Genomic DNA, 14,119 nt, shown 5'->3' with positions numbered 1-14,119 from the left:
TGAGTCATTTTTACTTCAGCAGAAAGTTTGCATTGTGTTATGTCGTTATGGCGTTATAAGGACATAATAAAATAAAAAAAGAGGAGTCGCAGGAAGAAATGGATTCTGGGATTGAAGGGAGGGCATAGGACGTTGCGAGGCGAAATACATCGATGTGAGGCATTCACACTGAGGCACAAAATAGCGCGACTATCAAGCACAAAGAAGAAGAGAGAAAATCGCTACAGTGTTGGAATAAGGTGGGTGTTTGCCGGGAAATAGTGCCATTTTAGCGCTAAATAAAAGCCCGTGTGACGACGGCCCTGGACTCTGGACTTTTGATCTTAAGATGCTCTATTTTTCTACGAAATCATTTTCATTTGCTTGTTTATTTAAAATATTTATATCTTTGGCTGTTCTCTCATCTTATTCTTTCTGTATTGGGTAATCCTGTCTTTAGTGCCTCTATTTTAGATTTGATTTTGTTTGCCTCATCTTCTGATTATTAATCAGAACATTCTAACTTTTTTCATTACTCTGTTTCAGACATTTTCAGTGCAATCCTAAGAAGAGTTACTCCAGTCTAAGCCAATTGAAACCAGTGGGCTTAGAATGGAGTAACTCTTCTTAAGATTGCACTGTTAATGTTGAAAAGAAATTAAAGACAAAGAAGGAATTGTCTTCTCAACATTATTATAACTACTTTATGCAGCTATATTATTTGAGACTCTATAAGATTATTGTATGATTTAAACTTCTTTTTATTTTCATCTTAATACATTGTTAATTAACACTCTAAAGCAAAAATAATCCAAACAATTAATTCCAAAACAATCATCCATTTAAATTAAACAAAACTTTTCTGAGTTATTCAGGATTTTTAATTAATCTAACAAATATATCTAGCCTATGAAATACAAGCTATAATTTAAACAATTGACTCTTCATATAGCCCAATAACCAATAAATGTCCTATTAGTTTACAGATGTTGACATTTCAGATCAATTCACCTCTGGAACTGGAGGCAAAAAAAAGATATTTCAGTTCTTTTAAAAAAACACTTTTTAATTTTTGAATTTGAAATTATAACACATTTACAATAGCAGAGGGTCCTAAAATAATGGAACATTGTAGATATTGATCTTTTGCCTGAGTATAAAGATAGAAAATGAGATTTTATAATTAAGTTCCTCTATACTATAGTTTAACATTCAGATGCTCTAGAATATAGAATTCCCATGGTCCCTGCCCAGAAGGATTTTAATGTATTTTAGAGCTGAGCTACACCTTTAACAAACATATATGGTATAATTCTTCCCAGATTGTACAAATTCAAATTGCAGTGTGTCTCTCTCATGTAAAAAATAACTCTCTGAGTGTCAGGGTAGTAAGAACTTTATTTATTTATTTAGGATATTTCTATGCTGCCTCTTTAGAGGCCCGCTCAAGAAGCTTACAACATAACAATATAAAAACAATTAAAAACAAGACCTTGGATGTAAACATCAAAAACTACCCATAAAACAGAAGCAGACCATTAAAAGCTGGTAAGATAAAACCGCTAATTAAAAACTTGGGTAAAAAAATACATTTTGGCATGGCGCTTTAAAGTAGGCACCAGGTGAGCCTCAAGGAGGAGAACATTCCAAAGGCAAGGTGCCACCACTGACAATGTCCTGTCTCTCATCACCAGGAGTACTTCCTGATGTGCTTGTATAAACTTTATATAGTGAAAGAAATATGTATAAAAGGAAAGATGCCCTTTAAATGTGAGGCAAAAGAACTTTGTTGTGTGACTTTAGTCCTAGCAACATCTTGTTTAAACTGGGCTGCTGCCTCTGTAAAGCAGTTACATGTGCTTATGGAGCATACCAGCTTAAGGAGCATACCACTGCCAAGGAAGGGGGAACCGCTGCCCCTACCTGCGGCCCTCCTAGCTCTGTTCATCTGGCTAAGAGAGGAGGGCATGAGGGGGAAGAAATGCATATGTGAGCTCCCACTTCAGTGCACCCAGTGTTTCCACACCTGTGCTGGAAAATGATGCTATTTTCCAGCACGAAGGAAGAGCCACAGGGGGGCACTGAAGCCAAAAATTACCCATTTGGAAACTTCAGTGGTAATGCTGGGTGCACTGAAACCTCCAAAGGGGCAATTTTTGGCTTCAGCACATCCATGCCTCTTCCTTTGTGCTGGAAAACGACACTATTTTCCAGCACAAGGGAGGAAACGCTGGATGCACAAAGCCAGTTCAACGGGATGGAGAAGTGTGGGAGTGCTCCCAAAGAATGCACATGGGAAGTAAGTACCCCACTGCCCCTTGCACCCCCCCCTCCTTTGGCCCCTGGGGCACCTGGCAACCCTAGTTTAGTGTACAGCTGAGCTACAGGCTGTGCTGTGGATTTCCGGCATGCTAAGCATATATTGCTTTGCATGTAGGGTTGCCAGGTCCAGGTTGGGAAATTCCTGGAGATTTGGGGGGTGGAGCCTGGAGAGGGCAGGGTTTGGGAAGGGGAGGAGCCTCAATGGGTTATAATGCCATAGAATTCACCCTTCAGAGCAGCCATTTTCTCCAGGGGAACTGGTCTCTGTTGCCTGGAGATCCGTTGTAATTCCGGGAGATCCCCAGCTACCACCTGGAGGCTAGTAACCCGTGTAGTAACAAAGACATTTGTGGCTGTTTCCACATGGGGATGATTCCCTGTGATACACTCATTGACACTTTGAACGCAGTCGCAATGGAGCATATATATGGGAGGAATTTCTATGTTTTTACTAGGTATCCTATTGGTGCCTGCCACCCCCCACCCCCACCCCTGGGGGCTACAGCACCAAACAAATTTTTAAGGGACCAGTTTTTCCTGGGTTTTTTCCAGTGCTAGACTGACTGTGGGAAGCTGCAGGAGGGATGAGCCATACATGCTATTTACTTTCCTGGGTCCAGCCTCTTTTGTCCTTCCGGACATCTACTGTTGGCTGGAACAAGAGGGTATAATGGTTGTTCTCTAGTATTTTCCTCTCTCCTGTGCTGTAGAAACACCATTAAGTTAACAGTACCCAGAGTGAAACTTCTTCCAAGGTAAAGCCCAGCCCTTGAAGTTGAGTTTGGGTACCTCTTTTCCAATTTTGCTCTTTTCCTATGGAAAGGATGTTTGCTGGAGATGGGCATTATCCAAGCTACTTGGATGTGATCACACAGCCCTCCCCCTCTCATGGCCGTGCCTACACTTTAATCTCTCCTAGTTCCATCCTTATTGTTAGCCTAGTACAAAGGACCCAGCCAGCCAAGGCCTCTTTGTCCCCAGTCAAGGGTCGCTGGAGCTTCGAATCTGCTCTGCATACTTGTCGTAATTGTTACTGTGTGTGTGTGTGTGTGTGTGTGTGTGTGTGTGTGAGAGAGAGAGAGAGAGAGAGAGAGAGAGAGAGTGAGTGTAGATGCAGAGAAGTTAGCCGTGTTAGTCTGTGGTAGCAAAATCAAAGAGAGTCCAGTAGCACCTTTAAGACTAACCAATTTTATTTTAGCATAAGCTTTCGAGAATCAAGTTCTCTTCGTCAGATGCCTGATACAGAGACTGGACAAACACAGAAGAGCAGAGGGAAGAGGCAATTAGGGGGGGAGGGGGAGGGAGCAATCAAAACATTCCTTTGCTAGTATATGTAAACATCTCCTTTTGGTGTGTGTATCAGTTGGCTTCAAAGGAGTTTGCCCTGTTAGTTTGTAGAAGCCAAACAGCTAGACCATCCAATTCCAATGCAGTATGGGCCTTCGATAATCACAGCTCTCCCTGCCAGATGCATCTGACAAAGAGATCTGTGGTTCCCGAAGCATGCCAAAATGCTGACAGCCTGTAATGAATCAGCTCAAGGGAGCAATACACAGTGGGGTCACCAGGGAGGGTAAGGCCTGTGTTGCTCAGATGGGAAGCATGTTTGGCAACCCTGATAAGCAGCAATGGCCTAGCATTCCTCACCAGCTGCAGATTTGTTTGTCCCAGTAATCCTGCAAATTGGTAGTTTGGAAGTCCAGTTTCTCTCTGAATCATAGACTCATAGGGTTGGAAGCGACCTCTAGGGTTATCTAGTCCAACCCCCTGTACAATGCAGGAAATTCACAACTCCCCCCCCCCCCCGACTGCCCCAGTGACCCCTACGCCATGCGCAGATGGCAAAACACCTCAAGGATCCCTAGCCAAACTTGCCTGTGATCCGGGAGGTGTTTTGCCATCTTCTGGGAATGGAGCTGGGGTCACTGGGGCAGTTGGGGGTGGGGGTAGTTGTGAATTTCTTCCATGTGGCTTATAACTAATTTGGAGCATTGCTGCAAACATCTAAGCTTTGGGAATGTCCTAAATGTATTTATTTATTTCATTTATATCCCACTTTTCTCCCCCACTGGGGCTCAAGAATCACTTACAACATTCTCACTTGTTCCATTTTATGCACACAACACCCCTGAGAGGTAGGTTAGCTGTAGGGTTGCCAGCCGCCCCCCCCCCACTTACCTCAGAAGTGGGGGGGTTAGTGAGTGAGGTCACAAGGCAGGTACAGGGCCCCAATGCAGGATCCTTGCACATGTGCACTGTAGGCCCCGATGGTGTTAAATCTGGTTGAAAACTGAAAGCGATAGCGTCTCAGTGGGGCCAAAGTCGGCCCCAAATATAGCATTTTCACTGTCTTTGGGTCTGATTTGGCTTTCTGAGACCCTGTAGCTTCGAGTTTTCCACTAGAGGTTTGTCATGAGGGTCTCTGGAGCACGTGAATGCACCATTTTGCTGCGTGCTCTGGTGGTTCCTAGCCTGCTCCCTTCTTCCCCCCTGCTGGCCAGATGAGTGGGGCTGAGGGGGCAAAAGGTGAGATGCCCCACCCCTAACAGGCGGCTGTCATCCCTAATTAGCTGAGAGTGTGTGAGTGGAATTACAAAACTGACTTGCGCAGAGCTGATGAAAAAATTCCAAGTGGGGTTCTGTGTTCTAAATGAAAATGTGAGTGAGATATGATTCTGACACCCAGTTTCAATTTCAGTACCTGTTTGAACATATGAATTCAGTGAATGTAATGTGTAATGTCAAGGGCAGGTATATTTAATCTTAATACCTTAGCAATGTGGCTGTTCAGATGGAATCATTTGACATTTTCAGGTTCCTGTGAATGGATGAATGCTCTTAAAGACGTGTATCATTGGTCCTGTGAATATACTATTCAGGGTGTATTACACTAAGAAATAGTATATTAGCTCAACTCATACATTACATTGTCCTTGTCTCCCAACCCCACACTCCATGTCCACCCTGATCCTGTCAATCAGACATGGACTGTGAGTTTTGTACATAGAACTTAATTTCTAGACTCATGGGGGATGGATTTGGATCGGTATCACAGAGGGAGGGGGCTGAAACCTTCCCCTCTGCACCATTTTTCTAACCAGAAATGGTCCCAAGGAATCATTATTTGCCCTATTGGGGAAAGTATACGTTGGAAAAATAGTGCAGGGAAGAATGCTTAAGCCCCTCCCCTTCAGCACAGCAGTACCTGTCTAAATTGGGCCCGTATGTGCCTGGGATTAAGTTTTGAGACTGCAGCTCCCAATGCATGTCTGGTTGATGAAGGCAGACACATGAGAGGGGCATGCAGGACAACGTAACGTATAACTAGGCCATGAAAGTATGGAACTATTGAATAAGCAGGGTGCAGTTTATTGTGACATCATGCAGGCAGAAGCATAAAAACAATCTAAGGCTTGGTTTCAGAATAAAGGGAAATCGTGGTTTGATTTGATTAATCTATGTATGGTTATTTAGTAAAGAGTCCAGTAGCACCTTTAAGACTAACCAACTTTATTGTAGCATAAGCTTTCAAGAACCACGGTTCTCTTCGTCATGCATCTGACGAAGAGAACTGTGGTTCTCGAAAGCTTATGCTACGGTAAAGTTGGTTAGTCTTAAAGGTGGCTACTGGACTCTTTACTATTTTGCTACTACAGACTAACACGGCTAATTCCTCTGGATCTATGGTTATTGTGAGCATCCTAACCATGGATCACTCTACTATTTGATCTGAAACTAGGACCTGAAGCCATGTCTTGAAGCTGGTTTATTAACCACATGGCTTTGTATTACATATGAATGCAGACACCCTGGCTCAATCTCATCTTGTTCTTCCTTACCGTAATGCCTCTTGGGATAGCATGCAAGCCCTTGTAGGGGAGTGAAGGCAAGAGTGAACACAATGAAACTGGTATTTGCTGAGGTAACCCAGGATTTGATAATCATCTGTGAAGTTAATCCTAGTGTTGGAAATGAACCAGAGTTAACAATGATTTCAACATTCTGTCTGAACTGGCCCTGTGTCTCTTATGAATGCTGTTCAAGAGCTGACTCAAAACAGCACATATGAATGTGGATGAGTGGATTACAAATGCCATTGGGGTAGAACTGGGGCAGTGAGACTGAACAGAGAGAATGAAATTGAGCTAACTCTGCTAAATCAGTCGTCTACCCTGGCTAACTAATCTGTTTTGCTACTTCAGACTGTAGGGAAGATGTAAGGGCCTTGTGTAAAGAGCAGGCTAGGCTAATGCACTTTTCCTCTGGCATCCTACCAGGCAGACAGGCAGTGTTTTTTTTTAAAACATGGGGTACTTTCAAACATAGGATTCTCCCACCCGAAGTGGCACAGTCTAGGAAGATTGTACACTTTCTGATCTTTAAACTGGCTCTCATATATTTGGAAATGGGCCATCCGGCTCTGACAGGAAATAGTTTAAAAATTAGCCATCTCCTACCATTTCCCCCCAACCTGTGGCAGACAGTTCCATTCACTTCCTTTCAAATATGGTTTATTGGCAGGATGAAATTACTGTGTTCCCAAAATACAAGGGTAGTCCCCTTATGGAATTTGTCAGCAGAAAAAGAAGGGATCACGGGCCACCTGTGAACGGAGTCAGGCATGTTTGTAAGGTTTTTAAAATCCTGTCTTCATTTCTCCATCACTCTCCATTCCTAATCTGCAACCAAGTGACTACACAGCACAGTGCTAGCAACCATCCTGCTTTTGGCCTGCTAGAGAGCATTGTAGAAAGGAGGAAGAAGGGGTATCCCAAAGCTTTTAGCTTTCTGACTAGAAACAACTGCAGAGAATTAACATGTCCAAACCTGTACCCATTGGCTTGCCCCCAGATTTATTGCCATCACTTTGGTCTAGACAATACAACAAGCAAATCTCCTCATTCCATAATAATCCAGCCAGGGGCAAACATGGCTTTGATATTCCACTGAAACCTATCTAAGTGGCTAATTCTCATTTTTTTTATTGTTATAACACATATACATAGTCATACATTGAACCGTATACAGCTATTTTTACCCCTTCTCTTCCCACCCCACCCCCCACCCCCCATTATGTCTTCATATCTTTAACCACGTGCACAAATTCTTCATTCGGGTTTGAATGCTTGGGTTGGCTTCCCCCCTTTCCACCCAGTGCCTATAACAGGACCATTTACTTATAATCTTTTGACGTTTATCCTCCCATGTCTCATCAGCAGTTATCTGTACAAATATATCCGCTTGTACACCTTCAAAGACATAATTGTTCCATTTTTCCATTGTCCATTTGTTCTTACCCTTCCATCCCAATGCTATTATAGCCATTCCGGCTAAAATCATGATTTTATATAAATCTTGCTTATTTCTATCTACTCTTTTATTTCCCAATATTCCAGAGACAAGCAAATCCCTATTAACCTCTATATTCACTTGAAATAAATCAGAAATTACCCTTATAATCTTTTGCCAGTATTCCTTGACAACATTACACTCCCACCACATATGAGCATATATGCCTACTTCTTGGCCACAGTGCTAGAATTTAGGGCTCATTCCTTTAACTATATACAATATCTGAGCTGGAGTTCTATACCATTTCCATATAAATTTCCTAGCCAATTCTTTATCTTTATCCCTTTTAATTTTATTTATACCTTTCATTATTTCTTGAATCATTTCCTGATGAAATAAGCCTTCTCGCTCCCATTTATTCTGTAGTATTCTTATCATCCTTTCCTTTTCTCTTATCATTAATTTATATAACGCCCCTGCTAGCCCTTTCTCTTTTATTTGTCCTTTACTTAGTATATCATCCATTTCTGTTTTTACCCCAATTATCTCCTCCACTTTTTCAGATTTAATTAACTCGTATAATCCATGCACCTCCAACCAGTATTGTTTTCCTATTTTCTCCAGCATGTTATTTTTTGCCACTAAAGTCCCACCTTCAACAAACATAATCTAAGTGGCTAATTCTCATGACCATTTTTAGTAGAGTGAGCATTTCTGAGCTAATTTTTTGTTGTGGTTCTGGCAGCTGGTATTGTGAATTCTTTGGACTCATGCCAGTTTGCCAACCAGTCACACCTCCTGGTTTAATGCCCATTTCAAAAGATTTCCAGAATACACAGTACAATGCTTAACAGAACTTCACCCTTCTAAATCCATTGTGGTCAATGGGCTTAGAAGAATATCACTCTGCTTTGGATTGCATCGACAGTAAGCTATCATTTTGGCAGCATTAGCAGTCAGGAGAGCTTCACACCTACTCTGAGTAGACTGTTTACTTTGGGGGCTAAATCTTTTTTTTTATCTGTAACATAGGAAACTGGGCCTTTTGATCTTCCTTTATAATTTCCCCTGCTCTCTTCTCCTGTTTGTAACTTTGGGAACAGCAGATGAGGGCTTGAAACACGTTTTTTCTCCCCTTCCCTATTTTTTAAAAAATATCCAATCTGACGAAGAGTTGTGGGGAACTCAACAGCTTGCTGACTATTTTATGTTATTTGGTGGTCCTAAAAAAGTCATGACTTGGTTGTTGCCATATTTAACAAAGTGGGGTCTGATTCACAAAAGCATATATCAAAATAAATTTGTTCATCGTTAACGTACCATGAGATCCTTTGTCATCTTGGCATTTATCATTGGACTCAAAGGATTGAACCATACACTAACAGTGTCATCCTCAGCAAATTATACCCTTCTAAGGCCACTGACTGGTCCTATGGCAGTTTATAAAACAGAAGCCACATTCACAGTGTTCTTTGAGAGAGCCTTCTCCTAGCTCAAAATGCCTTTTTTCATACCTGACAAATTAATAACTATGAGAGTGGCCGCTGCTTCTATCTTACCTGCATCGTTTTAAGAATCCGCCTGTGTTTCTCTGCCTGATGATCATATTCTGATTATTTGATCCTCATTTTGGATCCTGATTTAACTGGAAAATCTCACTCCTGGCTTCTTAATTCCTGATCCTAATTTGGTTTCTGCCCTTTTTCAGTATATTTCTTGGGTCTGCTCAGGCACTTGCTTTTCAGCCTGAGACCTTGGCTTAGTGGTAGCATAGCTACAACAGCTACAACAGGTGACTGTCCAGTTTGGGGTTTATATTTTTGGTGGCAGTGGTTGGATCCTCATGACTCATTGTAGTCATCCCTCTTCCACCACCGCTTTCATTTGTAAAGCCTGCAGTGACATCTTGCTCATTGGCTCATGTAGTTTGCTGGCCACCGTTCTCCACTGACAGTGGTGGAATTGGTTTTGTGCTCTCAGCTTCTGCATTTCCCCTTGCTCTTATTACAGTGCTGTGTTTACACACACAGCCACTCACTGCCAAAATTAATGAATGGAGTGTTGAGGTGGGGGAAGGGCACCAGGATGAGTCGCAGCTGAGCCAGCCCACTTAGGCGCTCCTTTGTGTTAAGGAAGCAGCACACCTAATCACACAGGAATGCCTTTGTTAGGCTGGGCTTACTTGCTTGGGGAAATCTTGGGAACCTAGCAACCAAGAGCTTAGTGCCAGAACCTCTTCACACATGATGCATTTCCTACGCATACGTTCCCAGGCAGGAAATTGTATGAATACCACGTGTCACAGCTGCTCAAGACCAATGGTTATTTACTGCATTGCATGAATATGTTGTAGGAGCCCATACTCACCAGTGGCATGCTTTTGTGTAGGAATGTTTGCAGAAGACAAAAACAAATGTTTAAAGGTGTGTGTTTCCCAGCGCAGAGTCCAGTGTGTCCTATAATGTATGAGACTGAAGGGGAGAAATGGTTTGGCCTTTCAAAATCCTTTTCATGCGGGAGTTAGCTGCAGAGTTTCTGCCTGGATAGGCATTCCCTCAATCATCTTAGGTCTGCCTTGTCTACCACTTCTGTTGTGGATGATTTGAAATTGTGGATCCTGGATCAGAGGTCTCACTTGACTTTTCTGTTGGGTAGGTTTGCCACTAGGGAACAGGATGGGCTGCTTCTCTACAATGGGCGCTTTAATGAACGCCACGACTTCGTTGCACTGGAGATTGTGCAGGAGCAGGTGCAGCTTACCTTCTCAGCAGGTATGGTTTAGCTCCACTCCATGAGTCCAAGCATTGCCTTAGCTGCCCCCTCTCCTCTTCCCTTTTGCCAAGCCCCCTTTCCCTTCCTCTGGAGCCCTACTTATCTCCTCATCCTTACTTCTTCCACGCCTCCACCTTATGCTGCCATTACCCCACGGACTACCATGTCTAGCTTAGATACCTTCTCTTCTGGGAAGTGACGGTGGGATGATGATGATACTTTCCATCCTTAAGATCTTTTCTCTGTGGCTCATTTCCCCCCCCCCCCCAGGAGAGTCAACAAGCACCGTCTCCCCATTCATTCCAGGGGGCGTGAGTGATGGGCAGTGGCACACCGTCCACCTACACTACTACAACAAGGTAAGATTATCTCATGCTGAAATGAAGAAGATTCTTGATGGAATGCCCAGCCCATCAGACCACAGCAGCCTGTACAGGCTCTGTGCAGAACTCCATCCATCTTGTGCCAGCGTTTCCCATTTGCTGAGCTCTGGATGATGATTGGATAAATGAAATTGGCAACTTTACCTGTGCTGGATGGTGAAATAGCTGCTGGCTGGAATATGGGAGGAGTTTTAAAAAATAGCAGAGGTCACTGTCTCCATCCACTCTCTCAACATCTGGCTTCTCTAGTCTCCAAAAGGCCCTAGCTGTTAGCAGACATAGTGCCTAAAATGCAGAGATTCAGAAGGTGGTGGTCCCTGTCTGAAGAAGCCTCAAGAAGTCATTTTCTAATGAGGAGGCTGCTGACAGGGGGTGAGCAGCTGGTGCAATTGTCACGGGCAGCTGCCTGCTTCGGTTAATAAGCTGGGGATTGAAAAGGGCTGCCCAGGGGAATGGAATGGCACAGAGGGGTGGCTGTGGATGCTGAGGGGAAGAAGCGGGGCTTGCACTGTGCTGGAGGTGAGGAAAAAGGCAATGACCAAAAACTGGGAAGGCAGATTTCAAGGATCTAAGGCTCCACAGCCGGAGAGCTCAGAGGAGCCCTTCCCTGCAGTGTCTGCTTGCTCTGTCCTTGTGTGCTTGCATAACTCCCGTTCTCCCGGGGAACTGTGGTTCATTTTGTAGGCTCAGTAGGTTTCCCATTGTTTCTCAAAAAGGCAGCATGCTGAATCAGGGCAACAGTGAGACAGAAGGGGCTTAGCACAGGATCTCCTGCCTGAATGTAATGCTCTAGATCCAGAAACAGTTATGTGAATAATTAGTGTTGACCACAGGGAGGCCCATTCAGTGTAGGAAGGAAGCGCTCCAGAGAGCTTGCACCATAGCCATTATGAATGTACGGTGGTCTCATAGACAGAGTTGCTGGCATCCTTGAACATACCTTGCTGACGGAATGATCTCCCTTAAATGCATCTCTGCCTTCAGGGGTCTCGCCATGCTCAGACAGTCCTCAGCCTTTCAGCACACCCCTGAGAATGCCAGGGTCAGTCAGAACACTAGCTGGTCACTGGAGGTTCTTGTCACATGTTTCAGGCATGGTGCACTGCATCAGTATCTTGCTTTGAAGAATGAAGTAATAGTAACCATCTGAAGCTGGGCAAGAACTCATGGTATACGGGAGAGAATCTGATGACTACCAACAGAGTGCTAGATGATAGTGCACTATACTGTACGATTCACCATTCAGTTCTTTGAGTATGGTTTTTCAAATTTCCCTTTGCCAATGCCTGCTCCTTTCCCCTGTCAATCTAACTGGGTTAATAAGCAGTGGCAAGGCAGAACAAAGTGATTGTGGTGAGTAAAGCCAGGAGTGGCTACGCTGGATCCTCCAAGCTTGGAGCCTCTTCCTGGAGTACAGTTGGAGTCCAGTGGCCTGCTCCCGCTTGCCAACCCCTTGCTGGGATAGGGTGTTGCCCTTCCCACTCCTGGGAATATTTGTGAGCATAGGCGTCACCACCAATGAGCTGGACTGCCTGCGGCAGCTTCATCCAAACACATGGCCTCTGTGCCAGCAGACAGTTACCTGCTCCTGTAGCGCAGGGGAGGATGGAAGCTTTGCAACACTTGCAGCCAGAGTCATAGAGGCAGTTTTTGCCCTACAGCTCTTGGTCTGTTTTCTAGGGGCAGGAGTCCCACAAAAATGCTGTTCAACTAAGAGGTAAATGGAGATCCAGGCTACCCGCATTGCTTGCCAGTGGTGTTAGCTTATCAGCAGCAGCTTGTCAAAGGAAAGTTAGCTGTGTTGAGTGTTGTTGCCTCATGACCTGGAGGCCAGGAGCATGCTGAAACACTGGGGCAGAGGAAGGGTGTGGTGTTGCTGTTCCACAACAATCTGATGTTGCTCCATGACACCCACATAAAACATAACTCAGGATCATTGTGGAAAAATGTGCACGGCGCTTTCTTTTTTCTGTGGAAACTGCTTAGAATAGAAACTGCCCTGGCAATTAAAATCTGGGATTGTGGGGATACTGAGTCAATTCACAACAGTTAGCTTCTTATATGACACTGAGGGCATACACCTGGCCTCCTCCTGCACCCTGAAGGTATCTGGGGTTCATTGACTTTTATAAAAATAGTTTGGTTGGGGGCTTCTGGTTTGTGATGATTGAATTGTGCCAGAGTTAAAACCACTGACCGAAGCATCTTTCAAGTGCCTGAAAGGGTGGGTAATGCCATGTGGTTTCCATTCTAGAAAGGATCTCAGTTCCCTGTCTGTCAAATGGGCATAAAACGGCTTTACTGTTTGTTCCAAGGAAATAAGTAAAGTGCATTAAAGGCAGTATAAACCCCTGCCTGAGCATGTGAAAGCCTGCAGATTCTCTCCTAATCCTGCTACAGAAGCTGGGCTACATATGAAGTGTGCTCCCCCCACCCCGCATCGCTGAGCTGTTCTTCCACTAGTGTGTTGCTTCTACCACCCGAACGAAAGAGGGAGGGAGAACTCCATTTGCCTGAGCCATCCCAGTCCTTCTTTGCTCCCTATGAACACGCACTTTGGGAGTTCCTCAACTCGCTTTAGTGGACTATACAACAAGATTACCACTGGGGTATACTGGCCTGTCTAATTCTGTGTAGCCAGTTGAAATGAGTGCATGTTTATGGAAGGCCAATGGGGTGGAGCCACAGGCAGATCTGTAGCCAGTGAAAGAATTCTTTAGAAAAGGCTGAGATAGAGCAGTGGAGTCTTTCTGTTTTCTCCCCAAGGGGGAGGAGACCCATGAAATTCACTGGGCGGATAGAGGGTATTCAGACTGAGGCTGCATTATTGGAGCAAGAAAGAGACCTTGACTTGGTGAAGGTGTGGGAGGCAGTCAGTAGTACCAGTGGCTGCTGCAGAGTTGTGAGAAAGGCTGTTCCCTGTAACGGCTGCAGTATTGGATGTGATATAGGAGCTCCTGTTTCAGATCCCTGCTCATCTTTGTATTTCCCAGCTCAACAATGACCTTGAAGAACTCATTGTCCCTCGGGATAGTTATAAGACTTGAGTGCAAATCTGATAATATAGATATGATGATGATCAGCAACCATATGGTGCAACTGTAGTTACGTAACAGGTGTTGGTTTGGGGCTGGGGGGTGTCTTTGCACAGTGTGTGAGTGAGAAGTATTCTGCCTGGGTGTGCAGGTCTACATATAGTATGCCGTCTGTCTGGGCTTTGGAGGGAGTTGCAGTCATTAGCTGAGTTGGCTGGCAGAGCTAAAAGTGGAGCCAATTTCTTTGGTTCTACAACTGCCACTGCTGTCATGATCACCTTCTTGTCCTGCAGGACCAAGGATGATGAAATCTGAACCCAAGTTTTTTCCCTGTAC

General features: G+C 44.2%; 1 protein-coding gene across 1 annotated transcript in view; it reads left to right on the top strand.

The window, feature by feature from the left end:
- Window positions 1–14,119, top strand: part of CELSR2 (cadherin EGF LAG seven-pass G-type receptor 2) — a 129,018-nt gene that overhangs the window by 62,683 nt on the left and 52,216 nt on the right. The window contains exons 4-5 of the mRNA XM_054979609.1: window positions 10,249–10,364; window positions 10,636–10,724. Coding sequence (XP_054835584.1) covers window positions 10,249–10,364; window positions 10,636–10,724 — 205 coding nt within the window. The remainder of the gene's footprint in view (window positions 1–10,248; window positions 10,365–10,635; window positions 10,725–14,119) is intronic.

The sequence above is a fragment of the Eublepharis macularius genome, chromosome 5 (assembly GCF_028583425.1).
Source record: "Eublepharis macularius isolate TG4126 chromosome 5, MPM_Emac_v1.0, whole genome shotgun sequence".
Lineage (NCBI taxonomy): Eukaryota > Metazoa > Chordata > Lepidosauria > Squamata > Eublepharidae > Eublepharis > Eublepharis macularius.
This window is presented reverse-complemented; position numbering and strand designations above follow the sequence as displayed.